General features: G+C 36.6%; 14 protein-coding genes across 14 annotated transcripts; 7 read left to right on the top strand and 7 right to left on the bottom strand.

Annotated features, from left to right (window-relative positions):
* Positions 1 to 84: 84 nt before the first annotated feature.
* Positions 85 to 456, bottom strand: FDP41_008728 (uncharacterized protein; the record flags this gene model as incomplete). The annotated part of the gene is made up of 1 exon (XM_044712613.1): positions 85 to 456. One exon carries the CDS (start codon positions 454 to 456, stop codon positions 85 to 87), a length of 372 nt encoding a protein of 123 aa, XP_044557777.1.
* A 1,001-nt stretch (positions 457 to 1,457) lies between these two features.
* On the top strand, positions 1,458 to 2,078 carry FDP41_008727 (uncharacterized protein; the record flags this gene model as incomplete). Its single annotated transcript, XM_044712612.1, has 1 exon — positions 1,458 to 2,078. One exon carries the CDS (start codon positions 1,458 to 1,460, stop codon positions 2,076 to 2,078), a length of 621 nt encoding a protein of 206 aa, XP_044557776.1.
* Positions 2,079 to 3,023: 945 nt separating this feature from the next.
* Positions 3,024 to 3,689, top strand: FDP41_008726 (uncharacterized protein; the record flags this gene model as incomplete). Its single annotated transcript, XM_044712611.1, has 1 exon — positions 3,024 to 3,689. The coding sequence occupies one exon, from the start codon at positions 3,024 to 3,026 to the stop codon at positions 3,687 to 3,689; it is 666 nt and encodes a 221-aa protein (XP_044557775.1).
* A 17-nt stretch (positions 3,690 to 3,706) lies between these two features.
* Positions 3,707 to 4,237, top strand: FDP41_008725 (uncharacterized protein; the record flags this gene model as incomplete). The annotated part of the gene is made up of 1 exon (XM_044712610.1): positions 3,707 to 4,237. One exon carries the CDS (start codon positions 3,707 to 3,709, stop codon positions 4,235 to 4,237), a length of 531 nt encoding a protein of 176 aa, XP_044557774.1.
* A 426-nt stretch (positions 4,238 to 4,663) lies between these two features.
* Positions 4,664 to 5,092, bottom strand: FDP41_008724 (uncharacterized protein; the record flags this gene model as incomplete). Its single annotated transcript, XM_044712609.1, has 1 exon — positions 4,664 to 5,092. One exon carries the CDS (start codon positions 5,090 to 5,092, stop codon positions 4,664 to 4,666), a length of 429 nt encoding a protein of 142 aa, XP_044557773.1.
* Positions 5,093 to 6,343: 1,251 nt separating this feature from the next.
* FDP41_008723 (uncharacterized protein) lies at positions 6,344 to 6,751 on the top strand (the record flags this gene model as incomplete). The annotated part of the gene is made up of 1 exon (XM_044712608.1): positions 6,344 to 6,751. The coding sequence occupies one exon, from the start codon at positions 6,344 to 6,346 to the stop codon at positions 6,749 to 6,751; it is 408 nt and encodes a 135-aa protein (XP_044557772.1).
* Positions 6,752 to 7,207: 456 nt separating this feature from the next.
* On the bottom strand, positions 7,208 to 11,851 carry FDP41_008722 (uncharacterized protein; the record flags this gene model as incomplete). The annotated part of the gene is made up of 5 exons (XM_044712607.1): positions 7,208 to 7,999; positions 8,086 to 8,096; positions 8,475 to 10,341; positions 10,401 to 10,823; positions 10,886 to 11,851. The coding sequence occupies 5 exons, from the start codon at positions 11,849 to 11,851 to the stop codon at positions 7,208 to 7,210; spliced, it is 4,059 nt and encodes a 1,352-aa protein (XP_044557771.1).
* A 336-nt stretch (positions 11,852 to 12,187) lies between these two features.
* On the top strand, positions 12,188 to 13,903 carry FDP41_008721 (uncharacterized protein; the record flags this gene model as incomplete). The annotated part of the gene is made up of 1 exon (XM_044712606.1): positions 12,188 to 13,903. One exon carries the CDS (start codon positions 12,188 to 12,190, stop codon positions 13,901 to 13,903), a length of 1,716 nt encoding a protein of 571 aa, XP_044557770.1.
* Positions 13,904 to 14,092: 189 nt separating this feature from the next.
* On the top strand, positions 14,093 to 15,707 carry FDP41_008720 (uncharacterized protein; the record flags this gene model as incomplete). The annotated part of the gene is made up of 3 exons (XM_044712605.1): positions 14,093 to 14,747; positions 14,822 to 15,110; positions 15,260 to 15,707. The coding sequence occupies 3 exons, from the start codon at positions 14,093 to 14,095 to the stop codon at positions 15,705 to 15,707; spliced, it is 1,392 nt and encodes a 463-aa protein (XP_044557769.1).
* Positions 15,708 to 15,829: 122 nt separating this feature from the next.
* On the bottom strand, positions 15,830 to 18,327 carry FDP41_008719 (uncharacterized protein; the record flags this gene model as incomplete). The annotated part of the gene is made up of 2 exons (XM_044712603.1): positions 15,830 to 16,790; positions 16,943 to 18,327. The coding sequence occupies 2 exons, from the start codon at positions 18,325 to 18,327 to the stop codon at positions 15,830 to 15,832; spliced, it is 2,346 nt and encodes a 781-aa protein (XP_044557768.1).
* A 207-nt stretch (positions 18,328 to 18,534) lies between these two features.
* Positions 18,535 to 19,203, bottom strand: FDP41_008718 (uncharacterized protein; the record flags this gene model as incomplete). Its single annotated transcript, XM_044712602.1, has 1 exon — positions 18,535 to 19,203. The coding sequence occupies one exon, from the start codon at positions 19,201 to 19,203 to the stop codon at positions 18,535 to 18,537; it is 669 nt and encodes a 222-aa protein (XP_044557767.1).
* A 753-nt stretch (positions 19,204 to 19,956) lies between these two features.
* On the top strand, positions 19,957 to 20,808 carry FDP41_008717 (uncharacterized protein; the record flags this gene model as incomplete). Its single annotated transcript, XM_044712601.1, has 1 exon — positions 19,957 to 20,808. One exon carries the CDS (start codon positions 19,957 to 19,959, stop codon positions 20,806 to 20,808), a length of 852 nt encoding a protein of 283 aa, XP_044557766.1.
* A 256-nt stretch (positions 20,809 to 21,064) lies between these two features.
* FDP41_008716 (uncharacterized protein) lies at positions 21,065 to 22,420 on the bottom strand (the record flags this gene model as incomplete). Its single annotated transcript, XM_044712600.1, has 1 exon — positions 21,065 to 22,420. One exon carries the CDS (start codon positions 22,418 to 22,420, stop codon positions 21,065 to 21,067), a length of 1,356 nt encoding a protein of 451 aa, XP_044557765.1.
* Positions 22,421 to 22,493: 73 nt separating this feature from the next.
* FDP41_008715 (uncharacterized protein) lies at positions 22,494 to 23,408 on the bottom strand (the record flags this gene model as incomplete). Its single annotated transcript, XM_044712599.1, has 2 exons — positions 22,494 to 23,135; positions 23,403 to 23,408. The coding sequence occupies 2 exons, from the start codon at positions 23,406 to 23,408 to the stop codon at positions 22,494 to 22,496; spliced, it is 648 nt and encodes a 215-aa protein (XP_044557764.1).
* Positions 23,409 to 24,563: the final 1,155 nt, after the last annotated feature.

Here is a 24,563-nt window from a genome sequence, read left to right as displayed (position 1 = left end):
ATATTGATTCTTCTTTCTAACTTTCCACAAATTAATTGTGACACTCAAGCATTCCAACAGTTTTTTGATAATATTTCAAAATAGTTAAAGTCTTGGTGTTAATGATGTGGGTAACCTTGCTGATGATGAGGTAGACTCATTTTGATACAGAGGCAATTGTTCATCCACTGTTGGTCCGTATATGGATTGTAAAATTGGATGTTGTAATTTGTATCGGAATTGAGAGACATCATTCTCTTCCACTTCCACAAACGCGAAATCAATAAATAATTGTTGGGGTGGCCGATCAAAATGATCCAAAAATTGTTTCAATCTCCTCATTAAATGTGGCTTGGTATATATACTCACAACAGGAGTAGTGGATGCAACCGACGATGATGGAGAGGAGTGGGGTGTATCACTCATCGGAGGTGGTGTATATGTCTTGACTTGAGAACGAAGAGAGGAATTGTTCATTTTTTTGTTGTTCTCTTTTTTCCTTCTCGGAACTGCTCATTATGGTGTGAACGTTTGCGAAACTTTCATGAATGGCCAAATGAATGATGAAATCCAATAATAATGATTTCATTTGCTGGCACGCATCAAAGAGAAACGACCATTTTCATTACACTAGTGTTATTAAATGTCATCGATCCAATCAATTGAGCCTTCCTTGAATCGAGCTCGATCTTATTCCAATACTTAGGAAGAGACTGCTGGCGACTTTTTCCGGGCTTTGAGAGGAATCCTCATCAGTACTTATTGTATCAGTTAGTAATAATTTTCTACCCGAGCATCAAAACGACAAGAAAAAGATGGACATACCTAAGGCTTGAAACGCTGGCGTTCCCAACTCCCAGAAATAGTGTTACAATAGCATTTGGAAAGCACTTTATTTTTTAGAATCCTAACCATTTTAAAAAAAGTCGAGCAGGCTGTCGAAGTTTTGTTCTGGTGTTTGCTGGAGGTTTTTTCAATAAAAATGTTAAAACATGAACGAAACGCCTTTGTCGGTCTGTTGAGACCGGAATATCATGTTGCCATCAAAACAATGCTATTCGCAGTCCATCAATATATTAATGTCGAACATTTAATAGAAGATATTATTGATCAATGTGGATTTCATCGCAAGGATTTTAATACCATCCATCGCCATCTCGAACTATATTTTTCATACCTCATCACACACAACAAACGAGTCCCATTTGTTCTATACTGTTGCAAATTCCAGGTTGACAATTCAACAAAGATTGCACAATATGTTACTCTGACCCAAAATTTCAAAATCAAAGACAAAATCAAGAGTTAACATCAGAATGGATCAACAAACTACATTTTCAAGGCTATTTGAAATTGAAAGAGTGTCATGACGAGCTGATGCGAATTCGTCAAAAACGTAAACACTCCAAAACAAGTACAGCTTGCGAAGACCCACCTCAAACCTCAGCACGTCACAACGTTATTCTAGTTCAACCATCATGAAATTACTCAAACCAGAAAAAAATGCCGGCGTTATTGAATTACATAAAATCCTGGATCATGGTTTTGCTGAAGACTACATTACGTTGTCATATTCAACAAAAGAACAAACAGCACCGTATTACATGCTGCAACAACTAATTAACAACAAATTTATTCCAACACACTCATCAATTGTAAATACAAAGTCCGACACCATCTCTCATAATTTTGTAGACCACGCTGATTTTAAATCACAAAATAGCGATGATGATAGTTATTATGCGGAATGTGATATATTTGATGAGGATATTCAAGAATTGAAAAAATTGTTTTTTCAGGCGTTAGGTAGTCGCAAATTAGTACCTCGAACTTTCTTTTTCACATATCTTCGTGATGCTTTTTCACAATTAATTTGCAAAGACAGTAGAGGCCATAGATGGAGCCCATCTGTTCTTTGTTTTGCTCAAGATTTATTGGTTATCATGGGATACAATGCGTATGAAGCATTGGCGAGAGGGTTGAAACGAGGACAAGAATTTGAACCCTCTTCTGAAAGATGTAACTTAGTCCTCCTTGTTCATCCACTCTCGACCATCTTTTTCACACCGCATCATATGGAGAAGGGAATACTAAACTAGACAAAGATGACTTTGATAAGCTAGTAGAAAAAATGAAGGTTATTGAAAATCAAAATTTTGGTCTTGTTCAAATTGATGCAATAGATGTAACACCGCATTTAGGAATCAATACCAAGCTTGGGCTTGTATAAGGTGCCAATGAAGGTCCATTGAAGATTAGTGATTGTACTGAACTAGCTCAGAGTCCGAATTTTCCACCCAAGGGTTTTTTAGCTGAAAAAATTGTTCAAACTTTATATTGCAGTATTAACGGTGAAGTTCGAATTCCTGGAAACTTCAAAGTATGCACTACTGAAACTGAACAAACCATTAGAGACACGATTTCTGAATTTCGTGACACATATACTCGAAACATCGTCTGTACTGTGTCAGATGCAGGGTCTGCTAATTACAAATATTTCACATCGAGCCCAAATGAACTACATCATTTTTGCTACAGTCACCATTGCAAAAACATGAGGAATGCAATTAATGGGAGACCAAAATTATATCCGGTTGCCACTAAAGTAGGTGCTCCAAACCTTCAAATTGCACGCCATTCCTCTGCTTGTATTTCTTCCAACGACAACGGAAACGGTTGCCATTTGATGAAAATTGTTATTCAAAGAACACAAACGACCAACATACCACTTTCCTTCATAGTGAATGACAAAGACACAATTTCATTTGAATGGAAAGAAAAAGAACCACGGAATTTTAACTCTGGAGGCATTTCTTTCTATCATAGCAGCAATGACAACGAATTAAGTGTTACGTTGTTGAGTGAAACCCTTCATACTAGCATTGGTAAAGCGTGTGTGGCAAATTTTAGCAATCAAGACATAGTTGTCACCAAAATTTCTTGTTCTATTTTACAAAGATTTGAATTGAACACACTTGATGAAATATATAGACAACAACCTTTAGAGTGGTGTAAAATAGTTAAACGGAGCTCGTTTATCAAATATGATGATCAAATCTGAGGATGTATTACGTGATGTATGCAATTTACAGTTACTTGAAAAATTACGATTATTGAACGAGAGAACCAACTATCGATATTTAGGATTCTATCAGTACTTAAAAGCGATACATGATTTATTTCATGTTTACGATGACAAAAATCATGATGGAACATCTTCACACAATTTGCACGAAGTGTTGCAAGTTCTTAAGGAAAATTTGGACTATTTGAATGAGTGGGATACCGTTTTCCAAGACGTCATTATTTCCAATAAGAATAATAATTTTACATTATCCGGAACCCTCACAAAAAACATCATTATCCATAACATCAAAACAATTCAGAAATTGATCAGAATTATTTCACAAGATGCAGTTTTTGATTTGTCTTTATTGGGAACACGTTCTCTTGAAGGATTTTTCGGAGAGTCACGTGATTATTCAAAAACCACAGTATTGGACTATCATAGAAGTTACTCAAACATGAAAATCAAATTAGTGAAAAAAGAATGTGTGTATCTTTCATACAATAACGATAGAAAGAGGAAATATTGTGATGCCCCTAGTCAAATTAACGAACAAATTTTGATGAGAATGACTGAAAAACAATTTGTTGACTTTAATAATGAAAGAAAGCAAGCTAGAGAAAGCGTGACATCCATTGGGTAAAACTTGCCACCGATTTCATGGAGACAAGTATTTCCAATTACTACAACATTTCACTTCCTGTTTTCCATATTGAAACAAGTGAAGTTTTGCCAAACTTAACAGAACGAATTACATTAACCGACGACATCAGTTTTACCATTGTTCAAACACACGACTCATTAATTCATGCTCAAAATCATATTGCGGCATTTTTGCTTAAAAAGCCCGTAGAATTTGAAATTAAGACTAACCATATTTCTTTGATCAATGCAACCGTAGAGGTTCGCAATTTCAATGAGAACAATGAAAATGCATCTCGACATTCTGAACCAATTAACTCATTTAAAATATTTGTGGCACCAAATCAGACGGATCCATTCAAATTTAAATTAATTGGACAATTTTCATCAACAACCAGCACCAAGCTTTATCAAAAACAAATTGCTGTGATTGTTGAAAATTATCAGTTGTTGTCACCTCCTTTTTACGTATTTGCAAAGAAAACAAAAAACCTCGTTTCGTATTCCCAGCTGAGCCAGGTGGTGGCTTCGTCTCAAGACATGCAATAAAATGTCAAACATTCTTCATCACAAAAAAAGTTCGTCCAAAAATTGGAACACGTATAAAATTGTTCACCTATTTATTTCTTCCGACCACAATTACACCGTATTTTTCAAATCACAACAACATACCTCAAGTCGTTTTATTATTCATTATAGCTCCAGCAGAAGCCTTTGTCCTTCAACAAAGACAAAGCAGCTTTTGCTGGGCGAACAACAAAAAGCTAATGTAACAAAAACACTGAGACGTAGACCGAATGAACCAAATAAAGGAATGTTACACCAGCAAAGAAGTGGAAGTTATAGTTGGGAACGCCAGTTGAAACGGTGTATGTATTTATTATTGTATTACAAAACTCGAGTGGGTTGTAAAACAAGCACAATCGTCCAGAGGTATATCGACTCACCATTAGAATCAAGCTTCACAACAAGTAATTACTTGAATCTTCTTTCACTTTCCTCGATTTTCACATCATTGATACTAGCGTCACGTTTCTTCATCAAGCCCGACTCGCGATCAAATTTCCAATTTTCATTTCCATATGCACGGAACCATTGACCTTCTTCATTATGATATTCATATTCAAAATGAACAGAAATTCGATCATCCAAAAAAGCAAACAACTGCTTCTCCAATTTGTAATCCAATTCATTTGAAAATTTGCGTTGAAGGAATTCACGAATTTCGGAATGTCCTTTCAGGAATTCACTTCGATTTCTCCATTCACAATCTGGAGTGTAGGCTTTGCATATACGATCAATGTCTTTAGAATTCCAAGCATCTTGTGCAAATTTCACCTTTTGGAGGGCTGTTTCGAGAGTGAAAGGAGGTTTAATGATGCTTGGTGTGGAAAGAGAAGACATTTTTTGAGAATGAGGAATCAACAACATGGGCAGTCGTCGTTGGATCCATGAACATTTCATTCAATGATTTAGTACGCCCTCAGGAAGTATTATGCAATATACGGTATCAAGTTGTACACGCATTCCTTTGGATTCTTTTCCAACGTCTTAATTCCTCACTTTTTGCAAACAATTTTGTTGTGGATACTCAAGACTTGTGTTTTTAAACAAAAACATGTTCGCTTGCAGTTTGAACAATAACTTTTCAAATATGCGTTTGGAGTGACAGGTTAATCAATATGAAATTTATCTTTTAAATATTTTCAGGATGAGCCAAAGCAAACTGTATGTAACAAAACTCAAAATTCATTCCTCAATAAATGTAAACATTGTGTGACCTTTAGCAACCTCAATTTTGTGTATGTAACAAAACTCAAAATTTATTCAACATTGTGTGACCTTTAACAACCTCAATTTTGTGTTGTAGTTGCACACTGTACATCACTACTGTCAACTGCCATGACAATATTTTGACCAAACCAAGACATGTCCACGCTTCCAACAACGTCGAAATGTACTTTTTTAGAAGTCATTTCTCTCATTTGCTTCCTCTATCAGCCAGCTCGAATCTCTTTTACTTGTGTTGTTTCTTCTTCAACCAAATATCAAACATTCATACAACACAATAGGATGAATTTCTTTTCCTTTCACTGAGAAAGAAAGAGAGAACACCGTTTCTCCTCTTTCATGATCCGTACTTCAAATCTCTCCAAGGAATTTCACAAGGTGTTGTTTCAAATTTTACCTTTCCGTTGCCGACTTTGCCACTTATTTTCCTTTTATAGACTTTGACAGAGAACAAGTAAGACATCGAATCGATGCCTCGTGTGTCTCTAACACGCACCGTAAAAAACAAACCAAAACACACTTATACGTGTTGTTGTTGTTGAACAAGCTGCAACAGAGAACTGCAATCTAACAACTTGTTGTTGTTGAACCTTTGCCTTGAATTTGTATTTTCATTAAAATACTCTCTGACTGTTTAGTGAACCACAGTGAACTACAGCCATCATCGCTCTTAGTGTGTGTTTTCTTTCTCCAGTTGCACACCAACCACTCGCACAATTCCGAATCATTCCAATAACTCTTCAAGTCATCAATTCCAACAAACAACAACAACCACCAATTCATTCTGAAACATCACTTTTGAAACATTCGCATCGCATTTAACCTTCTCAATAACACTCACAAATTTCTCTATATTTCACTTAAATGCCAGGTCCAAAAGTACATCGAAGTGGTTATGTCTTCAAGAAGGGAGGACTCATTAAATCCATCAAGAAGCGTTGGTTAGTATTGAACGAGGAAGAACTCGCATACTATGAAAGTGTTGAAAAGATGGCTGGCGAGCCACCAATTGATAGAATTTATCTTCGGTTGGTGATTGCTGCTGAAGATACGGGAAAGACTGAAATGATTTCAAAGAAGAATTACTTTGAATTTATTATCAAGACAAATCTCGGAAGGGATTATCAGATTTATGTGGAGACTCCTGAAGAGAGAAGTGTTTGGGTAGATACAATTAATTCATTAACTCATGCTTTTAAGAGTCCTGTGAAATCATTTGAGAAGGTAACGGATCCAAACATGTACAACAAAATGGCTGCTGTCAAAAATTGACATTTGACATTAGGACTGATGAGAGACGTAGTGGTGAATGTTGCCAATCTAGAGTGTGGTAATCCACCTCCACAATATATCCATTCCGAAACTACCGTTCCTCTCGTTCGTTCAATAATCAGCATTCCTCACAATGATTTTGTAGAATAATTATTAGACATCAGAGAAAAGTATCCGTCTCCTAATGTACACTTAGATTTTGTTAAGCTCTCTTGGAATGACTCAAGGTACAATCCCTCGATCATTCATTTGTAAAATAAACTGCAAGACACATTTGTGTCAATCTCTATGCTGATATCGTCGTTCTTTTGCTATCATTGATTTGTGGCACCACTCCTTCAACTAAGAGTTCTCATTTGCGACACATCATTAGAAATCTTCTAAGGTTAAGTTTTAGAATATTTTGTTTTATTATTTTAGAATATTTTGTTTTATTATAAAGGTTGATGAACTAATTTAATCGAACTTCTCAACTTGGTTGATGATTTGTTTACCTCCTCTAATTCTACCAGTTCTACGAGCAGCAATCAAACCGACCTTTCTACCAGCTGGTGTCCATCTTGACACAGTAGATGGCTTACCAATGTGTTGGTGGTTACCACCTCCGTGAGGGTGTTCAACAGGGTTCATAGCAACACCACGGACTCTTGGCCATTGTTTTCTTCCCTTAGCCTTGAATCTAAAGTAGTTGGTTGATGCCTTCAAAACAGGTCTTTCAGTCTTACCACCGCAAGCAATGACACCAACTGTGGCTCTGTTATCGGATGGGAGGGTCTTCTTGACACCAGATGGAAGCTTCACTCTAGTCTTACCATCTTCTGAGTGGGCAATGATGACTGCAGATTCACCAGCAGCTCTAGCCAAAGCACCTCTATCACCAGTCTTTCTTTCAACGTTGCAACAGACAGTACCTTCTGGCAAGTTACCGATTGGAAGAACGTTACCAATCTTCAATTCAGCCTTTTGTCCACAGAAAACAAATTGACCAGTGTACAATCCTTCTGGGGCGAGGAAATATTGGATATCCTTCTTTGGCTTGAGAGGATCACGGAAAGCAATTTCAGCAAGTGGAGCTCCTCTACCTGGTTCGTGCAAGATTTGTCTAACCACACCCTTCATGAATCCTTCTCTTTCAGAGTAGTCCAACTTTCTGTATTGTGGCTTGGCAATCTTGTGGATGGATCTGGTCTTGTATGGACCAGCACCGTTACCCTTTCTTTGTGCTCTAATTCTCTTACCCATCTTTGTCTGTTGTTGAAGTGAATTGAAATTATGTGATCAGTCAATAAAAAGTTTCAAATTAGAAGAACGATGCTAGAAAGACGATGACGTACATTTGTTTTGGCTTATTTTTTTTCGACAACTTTTTTCAAAATTGTGGTCAACTTTATTTTTGAGTTTACAATGGAAGAGTAAATTCTGGTCTTTATTGGCAGCTTGGCAAAGATAGGTCGTGTTGCTCACCAAGACCTAAATGCCAAAAGCTACTTGCTGAACGTCGATCCACAAAGGTTGCAAACCACGTTAACACAAGATTCTCCTTCTCTATTGTTTGGAATTGAGGCACTACCATTTGTTTTTGGTGATGAGGAAAAGAGAGCATGAGGAGTGCTTGTCTGTGCTGAATCATGAGCTTCTTGCTGGTTGCCTTCTACGGCGACAGTGTAGCTGTGAATAATGTCTTCTATTATTTGACATGCTCTCGAACGTGTGGCATACTCACCACATGCTCTACATTGGGCCGAGTCGTAAACAGGATCTCGAATAATTTCAAACGTGAAAGTGTCTCTAGCGATGGGATGATGTTTAGGGCAAGTGGAATGAGTGAATTGTGCTCCTAGTTGCATTGAAAGACGAGAGGAATGAGAGGGTAGGCAAATTGGACATGCATCTCGTGGAGGAGGTATAAACGGTTCTGAAGTTATTCTTTCCAGTAGAGTGGATGTGACATTCTCAGTGTTGCGTTCATTCAGAGTTGGATTGCTTGAAAAAAAAGAAATGAGGGAGCGAGTGAAATCAATGACGGGCTTGTTGGATGATGATGCCTCCTCAGCATTTGTCAATGACTGCATGATGGTGTTGAGATTTCGAGCCATTTTTACATGATCTGAAAGAGTGGTGATAGCTTCATCTTTGTCAATGCAATGATGTGAAGGGAGCAACACATGTGCTTGTTGTGAAGACTCTGGTAAATAATATTTCTTGATCAAACTCTCATAATACAGTAATAACCAATCACACAACAATTGTTGTGTCTTTTGGTTTGTGCCTTGCTTGGTTAAAAATTCCAAGAGTTCAATGGCGTAATGGTGGCGAATGCAATTTCCTAGAGTAATCTTCTTCTGAAAGAGGCGATGCTTGAGCTCATTCTCCAAAGTTTTTGTCTCTGTACAAATATTCGAGTAGAGGAAATAGATTGATTTTTTCAATTTCCAGTCTTGGTTCTTTACAGCATGTTCAAAAGAACGGTCGAGTATGGCTTCTATAAGATGACTCATGTCAGGTTGAGTAAGGCAAGAAGAAATATCAAACAATTGTTCCCTACATGTCAATCCCCTAGTAATTTTAGTCGTGAAATAATCAATGATATGTGATTGAGAGATTTGTTGTTCTTGAGGTATATGATAAAGCGCTCTAATTGCATGCATGAAGAGAGGGATGATGTAAATTCTAGTTTTGCTTCGATGCTCAAGATCCACTCTTATTTCTTTTAGGGGAGGTCTTTCGACAGCAATGGCAGCATGAATATGATTAGGAGAGAGTGAGCAGCCCCAAATTGGAAGATCAGATCTCTTTGGAATAATTGTTACTGAAATATATCTATCTGGAGCTTGGGAGAAAGAATCACCAACGTGTGGCTGAGGATGTTCCACTATTTTCCATTGAACCAAGCTTCCATCAAGTGAGCTCGTATAAACCATAATGGCATTCAAAGTGCAATGAGTTTGAGAACATTCAATCGAAACTTTCTGAATAGAAATGGAAGAAATGATATGATCCTGACAAGAGAAAGACTTTCTCCATTTGAGAGTCATATCTTCACTAGCATTAATGACAAATTTACAAATGAAAAATTTCTTTGCTTTCGCATAAGCAATGTACAGAATATCTTGGTCGATTTCTGCAGTTGAACTTGAAGAAACAAAGAGGGATTCAATTGAGATCACTGGAATCCCATCTTCTTGAAAGTATTGAGAAAATTGTTGTTGAGACATATCACTGACCGATAACAAATCCTCTAGTTTTTCAATGTTTTGATTGAATCCTTTAGGAAATTTCAAAAACTTGAGGTCGCCGCTTGGACTTGCACAAACAACCTTGAAGTGATTTTCTGACTCCTTTGAGGGAAGAAACTTTACCATTGATAAAAATGTGGAAAAAACTTTGTGATATCCAATGAGTTGAATGTCAATTTTCTCATCATTTGTTTGCATAACAGAGAAAATTGACATAAATCCAGATTTTGATCCACACACCAAATAAAACGCGTTTTTCTTTGTTTCATCGTTTAAATTAGTGAATGTAGTTGAGAAATCAAAACATAATATTTCCGATAAAGTCAGTCGTTGAAAATAATCTTGTTGAGAGAGCTATTTAAGATATATATATACCACCAATGGTTAGTGCTTTAAAGTTGAGCAAGACATACCTCTTCATCTTTGGCTCGAGCTGATCCTCTTGTAAAGTAAAGCCTTTTTGGCTTTTTTGTTGTTTGCTGCTCCTCAGAGTCTTGTTCCTGTGTGTCATTCAATTTTCTTTTTGAGCTACTTTCCTCGTTATTTTGCTCGTCATTGGTGTGATTATTTTCTGCCGTATTGCTTTTTTTTGACTTCTTTTTTGTAGATTCTGCCTTTTCCTTCTCAGGAGAGTAGATATTACAGACCACATCAGACCTTTGGCCTTTTTCCTTATCTTTTCTCATTTTAGTTCTCAATTTAATGTAGAGATTTTTAGTAATACTCTCTTTTGAAATGTTAAATTTTTCCATTCTTGATTTATATGCTTCCAAAGTGCTCTCCAGTACCTTGTCATAAATCTTTTGTTCTTGATCTGTCCATTTTCTGTATCCAACCTGTTTTCATGAATGAAAAATTGTAGTTACTGTGGTACGGTAAAAAGAACACTTGAACCTACCTGATATTCTTTTTTGGAAGGATCAAACCCAGACTCTTCGGTGAAATTTTTGTAAAAATCTGCAAAAAATTGTTGTTCCACGCTCATGACAGAGGAGTTCTTTTTTGAGGAATGAATTCTAGTTTTCTTAGCAACTGTAGTGATGATTTGAGAGGGAGGAGGAGGAGGCATAATTATAGTTTGGAGAGTCGAGGAGTTTTGAGACTCATTTTCAATGGCTTGTAAATTTTTGTCATTATCTTGCAAAATTGACCTTACATCGCAGACAAGCTCCCAGTTTGTTGAAAATGAAAAACTTGGTTTTTTGTAAATTTTACAGTTATTGTCAGATGTGGAACAACATAAAAGACATCCAAAATTATTAGTAATGTATGCTTTTGTGAGATTATTGGAAGGTACTGGAGGACTCCAACCAATGCTACGGAAGCAGCTTGGAAGAAAACGGACGAACATGGAGGGATGAATGACTGATCTATCTTTGAAATGGGTTGACGTTCTCACTGGTTCTTGATTGGTTGTTATAACTCCATCTTCAGATTCAGTTTCTTTGTGCAAAACAATAATTCCTCTCTTGTCTGTATTCGTGTTCATAATACAAATTGAATTATTTGTCAGTAGTGCAATTGAATTATTATCGTTACACCATTTGATTGAACTCGGAAATGAATTTCTTGCATTAAATTCTTCAATAAACGATCCATAGTTATCTGGTGGTGCATTCTCTTCCAAAGATGATGACGAGGAGGCAGTATTAGTTTTTCCGATCGGATCGTTATTATTATTGATTGTGTTGCTCATAGATTCCTCAATATTATTATTATTATTATTGTAATTATGATTATTATTATTCGAAATAGGGTAATGTCTTTCTTCATCATCAGACATGGAACCGTCGTCCATGGATAGATGTAAAAACAACGAGCTTTTCTCCGTCGTTGGCTCCGATGGTATCTTTTCTTTGCTCATTTTTTTTTCATCGAGAAATCTCCTATTGAACCCTAAATAGTCAAAAGCCATGAGAAAACAAAAACAAGGCTTTGAATTAATTGGATTGAGCATTCGGAGAATCTAAAGGATTTGAGTTTGACTGCTAGAGTGACTCCAACTCGAATAACTCCACATAAACTCACAGGGTTGTCCAATCGTAGCAAAACCGACCAAGAAAATCAAAAAAATCCACCAATTTACTCAACCTTCATCTCTCAATCTTGCTGACATGAGTTGACCATCGAGGCTATTCTCCGAACACACTACCACCATCATCAACACACACACAAACACCAATATATTATCCAACCAACCATGTCCAATAATAGTAATTCTAATGCTAGTACTTTTTTACATTCTACAGCTCCGATACCTTGGAATTTTCATTCGACCGACATGATGGACCAATGCAACTATGCAAGTCCTCTCTTCATTTCCCGAATCAACAAAATACCTCCTTCTAATTTCTACAGAATTTACTTGTTGGGAACAATATTTGGATTGGGAATCATTCTCTATGTCACTGCTTTTGCACTCGTGATTATTCGGAGGAACAAGTCTCCACTTCGGGATCGTTCTGTATCGCTGCTATTGATCTCTGGAATTAGTGGAGCTTTAGGACTTGCCTACATGTATTCACGACTGTATTTTGATTTGATTTTAGTTTGTCCCATCACTTACTATATGGTGGGATTAGTTCAATTTTCATATTTTCTTCCCTACTTGTTTCGTTGTTTTCGAACAATCATGCAATATAAATTAGCTCAAGCACAAGCAGCCATCATGGAAGAACAGGAAATTTCTGCAGAGGAGGATAATATTCATGTGAGGGATTTGAATAGTTATTATTATAGAATGGAATCGATGGAGAGTGGAAATCGGTCAAGAAGAAGACGAAGGAGAAATAGAGATATTCGTGACAATACCTTTCTCGCAAGTGACAATAGCAATGACTTGAATATTGTTGAAAGGCCATTGAATTACGACTTTTTGTCGTCAAAAAAGAGAATTACACAGGGCAACATGATTTCCGAATTGGCCAAGAATGAAAAATATTCTCGTCTCATTAGTAGTCAATATTATTTCTCTGAGGGCTTTCTTCTCATAGTGATGACCATCATTCTCATCGTATGGGCAATGATTATATTTATGGCACACATGATACTCATGTTTGGATTTAGTTTTATTAATCCAGTTTGTCAAAAGAGGTGCAATGAAGATGAGGGTATGGCCTTGCGAGTATTCGTTTGTGTCACCATTATTCTCATTATTCCATTTGCATTTTTATTGTTCAAAATGAGGAAAGTGAATGATGATTTTTCGATTCGAAAAGAAATGATGGTCATGCTATTCTTTAGTATTATTGTAGTGGCCATTCCTTTAATTGTATTATTAGCACTTCCTGGACAGTTTTGGCCTGATCAACCTACAATTGGATATTTTCTGGGCATTGAGGTTGTAGGAAGTTTTATTATTTCAATTATTTATCCTCTGAGTTCAACATGGGTTCGAGATATTGACTTGTCGAATATTTTCAAGAGATGGAAGCAAGGAGTGAAGAAGAATTCTGATCACATGCACATTTCCACTGCAAATATGAGTTTAAATCAACCCCTCGATTCAACTCTGGCTGAAAATGCCATTCCATTCTATGAAAAATTCGAATTTTATTTACAAAACAACGATGCAAGGGAGGTTTTCAAACAATTCCTAGTGAGAGAATTGCACGTGGAGAGTCTCATGTTTGTCACTGAAGTGCAGTATTTTAAGAGTTTGGATCAGGAGGATGAATTATTGGGAGAGATTGCGAAAACTCTTTTTGCAACCTATGTCAGAGATGGAGCACCTTTTGAAGTGCACATTTCACACAAAGTGAGGAATGAATTAATTAACAATTTAGAACGACCTTCTCTGGACATTTTCAACAAAGCTGAACATGAGGTGTTAAAAGTTATGGAAACTCAAAGTTTTTCTCGTTTTAAAAAATCAAATTTATTTTCAACCTTTACTGAAAGATTTAAGAAAAAGTAAATTTGATTTGTGAATTTGAAGAACAGCCTTTACTATTTGCAATCATTAATAATTAAATTGGAACTATCAATTTCACCATTGGCCATCATCAATAATATCAATGAATGTTGATATTGAACATCTAACCAATATTATTATTTTAATTCAGGAATGGGTTTATTGAACATTTGATAATTAAAATAATAAAAAATGAAACGCCTTGCTAACTGGAGGACATTCAACACCTCTTCTTCATCATCTTTATCGGAGATGCCTTTAGTAAAATCAAAGAAGGCTAGTTCAAAAAAGGGTGAATCTACAATCATTCATCATCCTAAGAATGCTAACAAGTTTCAGAATTTTCTAGTACCATCCAAATTCCGAGAAGGAGAGGAATATGTACTCACTCATCAACAACGAGAGGATCATTCAATTTATACATTTAGACATGTCATACCTTACATACATGTTTATAATCAGAACGTGGAAAATTATGAAGGAAGAATGATTGGAAAGCCTTTCAGAGAGGCTTACTGTTCCGAATATGGAATTGATGAAAATACTTTTTCTCGAATGTGCGAAATGGGAGTCATCACTCTAAATCATCAACAAATTACGGCAGCAAGAAAACAAGTACAAAAATTGAGAGAAGGAGACTCTTTTCAAGTTCGAGATATTCGTATGGATAGACCTATTAAACATTTTGATCAATTAGAAATTATTTACGAAAATGAGGACTTTGTGGTTGTGACAAAACCAGATAGTGTTTGTGTGCATCCAATTCGAAGGTATCACAAAAATTCTCTTTTTTACATGATGGAACATGAATATGATGAACATTTTGGAAATGATTTACATTGTAAAAGTATGTAGTGTTGTTGTGTGTATTTTTTGGATGACCCTTTGTATGAAATAACACAAAAATTTCACTTTTGAAAGCCATTCATCGATTGGATCGTCAAACAAGTGGTGTTTTAATAATAGGAAAAACGAGTAAAGGGGTAAATTTATTTCAAAAACAGTTCAAAGGACAACAAATGAGCAAGCAATATATCGCAAAGGTTCATGGTCTTATTCGTGAAAATTCCAATTTTGAAATTAACGATCCACTCGTGTGCATTCAACCATGGGATGGCCTTTACAAATCAATACCGAATCGCGAGAAAGATTTAGAGTATCGTGAGCTCTGTACAAAGAATCAAATCAAATTTGATCCTAAACCTTCTAGGTGAGTAATTGTCGATTAATTTGATTAATTTTGCAACGATATAAATTTTTAAAATATATTTAAATATTAATTTAATAATAATAATTATAATAATTTTAAATGGTGACAAATATTTTTGGATGGACCATAACAATTTCAAAAACACATAGAACCAAATTTCAAGTATTACTTCGAAATGAACAAGAAAATACCACAACCTTATTATGCACTCCCATCACAGGAAGAACACATCAAATAAGAGAACATCTTTCAGGAAGAGGGTTTCCCATCATTGGAGAAGAATCAAGCAAGACTAAGCTCGATCCTGAATATTCTGAAAAACGTATTGACACAGGAACGGATATTTGGAATTACAAATTGGATTTATTTGAGAAGTATGGTCTTGAATCACCACAAGTAGCAATGCAAGCGTTGGAGGATACAGTATATGGACGTTCTTTTCAAATTCCACAAGATCTCTGTCTATTTTCTTTTAGATATAAAGTTGGACCTTTTGATTTCCAGAGTGCACTGTTCGTTCCAGAGTTTTTGAAACGTGATTGGAAAGAGATTTGTTTCATGTTGAAAGGAGGAGGCAACAACAGAAAACGTAATTAAGGAAATTTTTCAAGTCACACAGATTTGGGACAACTTTCTCAGGTGAATCCATGAATGACGTGCATGCACAAATAAAGGACATAACAAGATCATGCCAATCGTGGAAAAGAATGAACTCCATATTATTGAACAACAAATTTGGACTGAGCTACAAAAGCATCAATCATGCTACTACTTGAAATTGGATAATTCACCAATTGGACTGTCTTTCCATCCTCTGAGAGAGTGGTGTGAGGTTGAATAAAGACTTTTCTTGGTTGTTTCTTATCCAATACAATCTTTCTCATTTTGACAAACTCTTCAGGTACAGAAGTGTATTTTTGGAAAAGTTCCATGGCTGCATTTTTGTCACCAATGGACTTGTAGACATTAATCTTCAAAAGATAATCGTAAATGGCCTTCTTTCCGACTGTTTCAATCTTGGTCTTGTCTAAAGATAGTTGTAAATCATTATCTAATTGCTTAATTTCAATTAGACCATTTCCAGCTTCGAGAAGAACTCTAAGAATTGAGTAACGAGCACGCATGTGAGCTTGGAGCCAGGCACCTGTATCAGGATTATAAAATTGTAAACCCATTAATCCTGCTCTGACCATATTCAACCAATTGACATAAATGATTTTATCAGCCTCTTCTCCCTCAAAGCCACAAATCTTGAGAATTTCACGATCCAAGCACAAATAAATTCCAACACATTCTGCTCTGCATTCTTCATAGGCATTACTAATTTCACCAATGACTGAGTTGAAATTTTCTCCTGGTTTGTAGAATGTGGTCACAGGTTGTTTGGTGATTGGATTAATGACATTGGCAATATCAGATTCTTTCAATAGAGAGCCGCTTCCGTGTCCCAAAAGTTCATGAAGAATGACTTGGACTTCGAATGCTTTTCCCTTGTATTCCGTGTACAATTTCTTATCTTCCTCGCTCAAGAATGTAATTTCTTCACCAGAAGCAACAGGAGCACCCAACACATTTCCCAATGAAACGTTCTTGAAACCGTGTTGATCTCGAATGTTGAAGGAGTTTGGGATGTTAATGCCAGCCGGTAATCCAGAGCTTGTGAATGTAATAACTTCGAGGCTGTTGTTTCATTAAAGAAATTATATTATTATAATAAAATATAATAGTGAGAAAATAGTACCACAATGCAGTAAAGTGTGAGCGAGTAAAATTCAGTAAAGGAAAAAGTGCACTCAGTGGTTGAAAAATATTGGTGTCACAAACAAACATACCTTGTAAAATCAGGTTTGGTAAATTTGGCGGCCTCGAATGGCTTTCTGTCACCATTAGTTGTGTCTTCATTCCAAGGTAATCGAGCAATAAATTTTTCAGCATTATCTACAATAGTTTGAGCCTTTTGACTTGCCACCTTGTTCACAACTGCTACGAATCCTTCAAATTCTGCTCTCACTCTCAAAGGATCTCTGTACGATTCAATAAATCCAATATTTGTCTCTATGATGGGACCTTTGTCTTTAACCCATGAGATTTGAGAATCTAAGAAATCTTGACCATTACCCGAGTCAAAGAATTGAATGTATTTTCTCAACATTTCTTTTTGGTGCTCGTTGGCAGCAAATGGCAAAGCCTTCCCCAAGTTGTCACGAATATTTGCCAACTGTTTGCTAAAATCACCATATGTAATAGTAATCGTAAGATCTTGGAAAGTGTGAGTGGTGAGTTCCTTGACTGTCGCACTTGCAGTCTTGAGCTCGAATTTCTTGTCACCAGTCTTGAATAATCTTGTATGTTCAATATGAATTTGTTGTTGTTCCATGAAGGTCTTGACCAACTCAGCCTCCTGTTCTGTCACATCTCTCGAATAGTAGGTAGAGTTACCAAAACCCAACTCTAATACATTGCTCTCCAGACTGTACATGGCGTTTCTGATCTTTTCAAAAAGATCAATGGCTTGTTGATTTCCACTTGCCTTTACCACCTTTTCAAACTCCTCAGGTTCACATCTTGGAATGAATTTACAATCTCCAAAACTCAAATAATTACCCATATTTCCAAAGAATGAGACTGCATAATTAATAACAGCTTCATAATCATGTTCAGAGACTCCAGCTTTTAAAGCCTTTTCTTTCAAGCCATTCGCTTCAGCTCCTCCTTTAAACAACAAACAAAGTAATTGATAAATTTGAGGACTCTCCTCCGAGACTTGATGCAAAACAATGGGTGTTCCAGCGATGGCTGCTCGTGAAAAGTAATGGGCATACAATTTTTGATCATCACTGAGAGCATTCCAAGCCTCTTCAAGCTCCAATCGTGTTACAGGAATTTTCTCGGGACACACATAGTGTTTTAATTTCTCATCTTGAAGAATGGATTGAACGTTCAATTGAACCATGTTGATGATGGAATGATGGCTGAAAAATCGTTGTTGTTGTTGGTAATATGGAATATGAAAAAGAGAGGAAGAGTTTGAGGTGAATAATAATGATGGATTTTTCTTGTAGTAGCAATGATGATGATGATCCGAACCGCCGATTGGCTTTCTTTTGAGAAAAGAGGAAGAAACAATTCCGAGTGAGTCCAGTGGCCACAGAAAGGACTTTTTTTTAGATTGAATTCCAAAAGCTGCTGTTTCCGCTAAGCGTGTCATCAACGACATTTTTTAAAAGAATCCAACTCAGTTAATAGGATAAGAATTCTAAAAGAATGTTGAAGATGTTTGTATGTATTGAGTATGATACAACTATCCATTAGAGTTTAAATTACTTTCTTGGTGAGCTTTATGAATGGCAATGATATTTCTTATTTTTTTAAGGTGGAATTAAGGAACAATAAAAAAGTCCTCCCAACGTGTTACTGCTGCTTTCTATTGACTTGACAATTTCAAAGTTTGTTTCCATGATTCACATTGACTAATCTTCTCCCACCAAGCTCTCACATGAGGTCTTTCCTCAATCAAATGTCCCAAATTGACTTTTGGATGAAATAAATAATTTCCAACAGGCAAGTGAAACAAATCTGCCAAAGTGAACCTGTCGCCTCCTATATATTCCTGATTGGATAAGATCTTTTCATAGACATCCAAATTCTGAGTGAGTTTGTGAGTGAGAAATTTCACACGTTCTTCATCAGGAGCTCCAAGACCTTTCATACCTTTCCAAACCAACTCAAACACGAGAGGAGAAGCAGTGGAATCAAAATAGCTTGTCTCAATTGAGGCACCTTGTTCAAAGATTCCAAGAGCTTTCACATCATCCTTCTTGATTCCATAAAAGGGAATTAATTCAGTTCCTTGATTCGAGTATTTGGTTTCCAAATATCGACAAATTGCTCTACTTTCATACACCAAGAATCCATCATCCTCCAGGACATGCACCACTCCAAAAGGTTGTTTCTCCAAAAACCATTCTTGTTTTTGTTCACCCTTAGACAACTGCACTGGAATGTACTCGAATGGGAGAGCTTTTTCAAAGAGAGTCAAAACGACACGTTGGGTGCAAGTGGATCGATAAAGACCATAAAGCTTGAGGACCATATCTGTGGAAGAGGTGTTATTATTGTTCTTCTAGTTTAAATTGCAACGTTGTGGTTATTGTGGTAGTTATGGTTGTTTGTGGAAAAAGAGAAGAAGATTTTAAGGAGAGAGAGAAAACTGTTGTGGTTGTTGAGTTGGAAGGGTGTGTTTTTTCTGTTCAATGTTTTAAAACAAGTGTTGAGTTGGCCAATGATTGGTGAGCTTTTGAATTGGTGAGAGGATTTTCTGGACACCCGAAATGATTTTGCGCCCGCATGTCACTCCATGCGTTTCGCGAGAACATTGGGGATAATGTTGGTTTGAGATGGTTCTGTCAACCGCGGTTGACCTCTTGACGTTCTTCCACTTTGGATGTTTTGGAATTTAACATCATGCATGAATGGATTTGAATGTGCAGCAAGACCAAAAGTAATTTTCTCCTTCCGTTACGACAGAACGCACAAACTCGATAGTTTCCGCGCATTCCTGTTTTTGTATATAAAGTTCGACCACCCCGACCGAACAATCAGAAAAACAACAACAAAAATTAAGACACAACAACCACCAACCACATTGTTTCTTCTACCTTCCCACAACTATTCAAGACGGAGGAGGAATTTTCTTTTCATTATTTTTGAAGTATTGACCGTTCAAGCATTGTTATTCTTGATTCTTCATTCCGAACGACAAGCATTGTTTCAAAACACATTTCCAAATTACGAAGAAGAAGAATTTGATTTCATTTATCATCATCACCATAAATTTCAAAACATCATGACTCTATCATTCGTAAAAGTTATTAAAACAATTCTCGGAAAGGAACAATCGGAAGGCGTCGGAGCTCGAGTCATCCGAACCATCGGAGGACAAGTTTCTTACCATGATCCATTTCTATTATTGGATGAATTTAAGGTTTCGAAACCTGCAGGATTTCCCGATCATCCTCATCGAGGTTTTGAAACAGTCACCTACATGTTGGATGGCTCATTCCGACACAAAGACAATCAGGGAAACAGCGGAGTGATTGGTCCGGGAGATATTCAATGGATGACTGCAGGACGAGGTGTCGTTCACAGTGAAATGCCAGAAGGAAGTGGTGTGAATACTGGAATGCAACTTTGGGTCAATCTCAAGGCAAAGGATAAGATGGTAGAGCCACAATATCAAGATTTGAAAGCTTCAAACATTCCAAAAAAGAATATTGATGAATTTACAACCATTTCCGTGATTGGAGGAAAGAGTCAATCGGTGGAAATTGAAAGTCCTCTCAAATTGAGAACGAAGGTCTTGTATTTTGATCTCAAAATTACAAAGAACGGACATTCTTACAGAGAAATCATTCCAAAAGGTTATCAAGGATTTGTTTATGTCATTAAGGGATCTGGAAAATTGCTTCAAGATAATAACAAGTCAGAAAATGCTCCAGAAAAATCAGCCTTACTGTTTAAGGAAACCACTGAGGATCAAGCATTCGAGTTTGTGACCACCTCTGACGCCACACAATTTGTTGTGATTGCTGGTGAGCCAATGAAAGAGCCCATGTCTCGATATGGCCCATTTGTCATGAACACTCAAGAAGAGATTTATCAGGCCTTCGAAGATTATCAATCCGGAAAGTTTAAATAATTCTTGTCATATTGCATCGACATCAAGAGAGACACAATAATTATTTGTCTCACCATTGGACTGCGCCTCTTTGTGTGGCAATTGAAACACAATTTGTACAAACATTAAACACCTAAATGAACTAATAATTTAATTTCAATGCAATATTCACAATCGAGTTCTATATAGTTGAGAGAACTTGAGATCTTCTGCTGAAAATCCTCACAAAAGAGAGAAAAAGAAACCCTTCGAATGTGTGGAAGGACCTCTCAAAGTATTAAGAAATTCGTTCCAGTGCTCCATGTTTCAGCCTCTCAATCACTTGCCATTCTGTTTGCGATTCTGTAATGAAATATTTTCGAATCATTAAGCGTTTAATGGTTAAGGGGTCATCCCCAGTCACAACAAGTGCTTCATCAATCAATTTCAAAAACTCAGAGCTCGACATGAACATCTGCATGTCAGTATCGACAAGAAAGGCAAGTGCTTTTTTCGCTCCAAACTTTTCGTAACATTTTCTATAAGTTTCCTCAGCCTTCGCATAATTATCCATCAATGCATAGCATTCAGTAATGTTGGTATATGCATCAACTTGTACTTGAGTATATGTTGAAAGTTCCAAACATTTATCATAGTCCTTAATGGACTCTGGGTACTGTTCGAGCTGTGCATAGGCATCTCCTCGATTTTGAAATACTAGAGCGTGCTGATTAAAGTGAGAATGACCAATATTGTACTGCTCAATTGCTGATTCGTATTTTCCCACAGAATAAAAACTACCTCCAATGTTGTTGTAGAGTCCTGCCAGCTGATAGGGTTCCAACTTTGGCAAGAAATTTGTTTCAAAATGGTATACTAAGGCCTTCTTATAAAATTGAATTTCGAGATCAAATCGATCTTGATCAGAGTGTAAAATTCCAAGCCAGTTTAAAATGGCATAGAAACTTTCATATTTTGTCAAACAATACAAGGGTGAAGATTCCAAAGTTTTTTGATGTCTCGGTGATAACACGTATTGCAAAGCTCGATGAAAATAGTAGAAACTCGATTCATAATTTTTCTCATAGAGACAAAGAGAAGCACTAAAAATACAGTACCAATAGTCGTGGTTAACAATGTTAACCACCATGGTTTCCTTCTTGTCAGTTTCTTGTTCTCGAACATGGCTAGAATTTTTCAAACGTTCTCCAAACAATTGTGAATGGTTGTTATACGAATACACTGTGAAAAACATTCCTATTTTTAGTGTTCTCAATTGGAGGGCATTGAAGCCTAAGGACCAGTAAAGAGATGACTTTCTAAAGTACGCATGTCCAAAATACGGCAGTATCTTGATTGCTTCATTAATATATTTCTCGGCTTTATCAAAATTATTCCTCGCAATTTCCAACTCAAATAAATAGATGAATTGATTATATTTTTCGAGTATTGATTTCGGAATGATCATGGGAAGAATTCTCGGATGTGCAACTTCATCATCCATGAAAGTTTCCTCGTGTTCATCCACAAATTGATAATAATCCTGAATAGCAAGTCTATGCTCTTTACTAATCGGAGGATTTAACAATGACATGGTGGTAGGTATTAACAATTTCTCGCTTTCATCCATTCCTACCGAACTTGATTGCTCCATTTTTTGTTTAGATAGTTACATAAACGAATCGAAATACCCATGAGCATGTTGGATCAAACGCAAACAACATGATTTATTCAATGTATTGATCCAATTCGTTCACCTCATCAAATGGCAACACATCAATCATGCAATTCTTCAAAACTCCCATAATTTGTTTCATACTTCTCATTGAGAACAAATCCTTAGCATCGACGGTGGTCAAGATATTCTTCACATCGAAAACATTTCGAATCTTGCAAATACTGTATTTTTGTGAATCGACTGGGCTCACTGAATCGGTATAACATCCTGGATGAGAATTGAATGCATAATCGATAATTCTCTCGCAGGTCCATCCCTGGGAAATCTTACTCACCACATTATCCATCAAAGCTTGTTGTAAGCAGTGGCCAGTCGAGGCTACCCACTTCTTTGAATATTCACTCTTGTAGGCTCCAGACGAGAGATCACTAAAGAATTTAGTGCAATACTTGAAACCGTAATTGATAGCATAACCATTAGAGCCACATGGCATGATCTTTTCCAAACAATCCGTGTAGAAGGAACACTTGTCGTATTGTTGAATGGTTCGGAGGCAAGTGGCTTTCAACTCGGGTGTTAGCAGAGAAGAAGAGACGGACACTCCACCTCGAGTAAGAGCAGCTTGAGTGTTGCAAGAGAAGAGGATGATAGCTACTGCAGCCATCATTAGTAATGGAAGAAGGAATAGAGACTATGATTGAATAGGCAGAGGTGTATGTAAATGGAGATGATAATTGAAAATTTGATGAAATTATTGGTATCGTTTCAATAACAGTAATCATCATGAAATGAATATTCAACATTTAGATGAAACAAATGTACGTAAAGGAGAATAGAATCATCATGATGAATGATGAAACAATACGGAGAGAGAGATCCATAATATTGGAAGTTGTGTTTCAAGCCGTCATCCACACACACTGGTCAACAATTCTTCATGTTCAAAAAAACAACACACCTTCATCTTTTGGGTCTTTTTTTGTTCATGACATTGGTCGGAAATTGACTTCTTCGCATTTGTGATTCGTGGTGGGTGAGTGGATTAAAAACCCCTCAACCAAATAGTATTCAAGACTCACGGAGAGAGGAGGTATCATTACGACTAACAGTTAGAGTTTGATTGAGCAAATTGAACAAGTTCAAGCAAGGTTCAGAAACTCGCTCCTCCAGAAAATGTCATCACCACAACAGAAGACCCCAACCCGTATCTGGTTGTTTGATTTTCTATGGAGTGATGATGATAATGCAAAGCCCTTTCTCTATTCATCACCACAGCAAAAGCTCACCCATAAATTCCAAAACCAAATGAAAGGCTTTACAAAATGGTACCTCGATGAAATCTCCACACAATTCTCATCAACAACAGCCAAAACTTTTAATGAACTTTTTACTCGTAACAACAAGCAGGCCTGGACATTTGCTGTATTTCAAGCGCTTTTATTCAAGAACTGGAGAATACTTGATTTTGTTTCAAAACAAGTACTCTTGGACGACAACTTTAGAAAACACTTGAAAGAATTATTGCATTTCCATAAATGTTGCCTTGGATCCAGATAATCGAGAATATGTGTTGAAAACAATAAGCGTGACTTTTCGTCATATTAATTCGCATTTCCTTCCTTTGAGAACAAACGGGCAATGACTGATGTCCTTTTCTTGTTAGGGAACATAACCTGCTGAAGATCATTGTTCAAGTGAACAATTGATGAATGCAGCAATCCATTCTTGTGGAATGACAGACAACAAAATCAAATTTAAGAATTTTTGAATTTTATAAATTATGAAAAAGACAATGCGAAATCTTCGTCTTAATCAACATCAACATCTTCGAATTTTGGTTGAGCACCTCCTGTGGATGATTCACCACAAGTCATTTCCCATGCACTTACAGTATGCATCAGAAAGACTTCGAAACGATAAGGAGCTTGTATGGAATGCTGTTAAGGAAAATGGGGAAGCCTTCCAATTTGCTTCTCCCAAATTGAGAAGTGATAAAACGATTATTGCGACAGCATTGTTAAAGGGAAATACATTGGTTACAAGTTACGTCTCTGATGCAATGAGAAACTCGGAACTGCAAGCAGCAGTAGACATGATTCATGAAAATAGAAATAATAAT

The sequence above is a fragment of the Naegleria fowleri genome, assembly GCF_008403515.1.
Source record: "Naegleria fowleri strain ATCC 30894 chromosome Unknown tig63, whole genome shotgun sequence".
Classification (NCBI taxonomy): Eukaryota; Heterolobosea; class Eutetramitea; order Acrasida; family Naegleriidae; genus Naegleria; species Naegleria fowleri.
The sequence above is the reverse complement of the archived record's forward strand: the minus strand, read 5'-3'. Positions and strand labels throughout refer to the sequence as shown.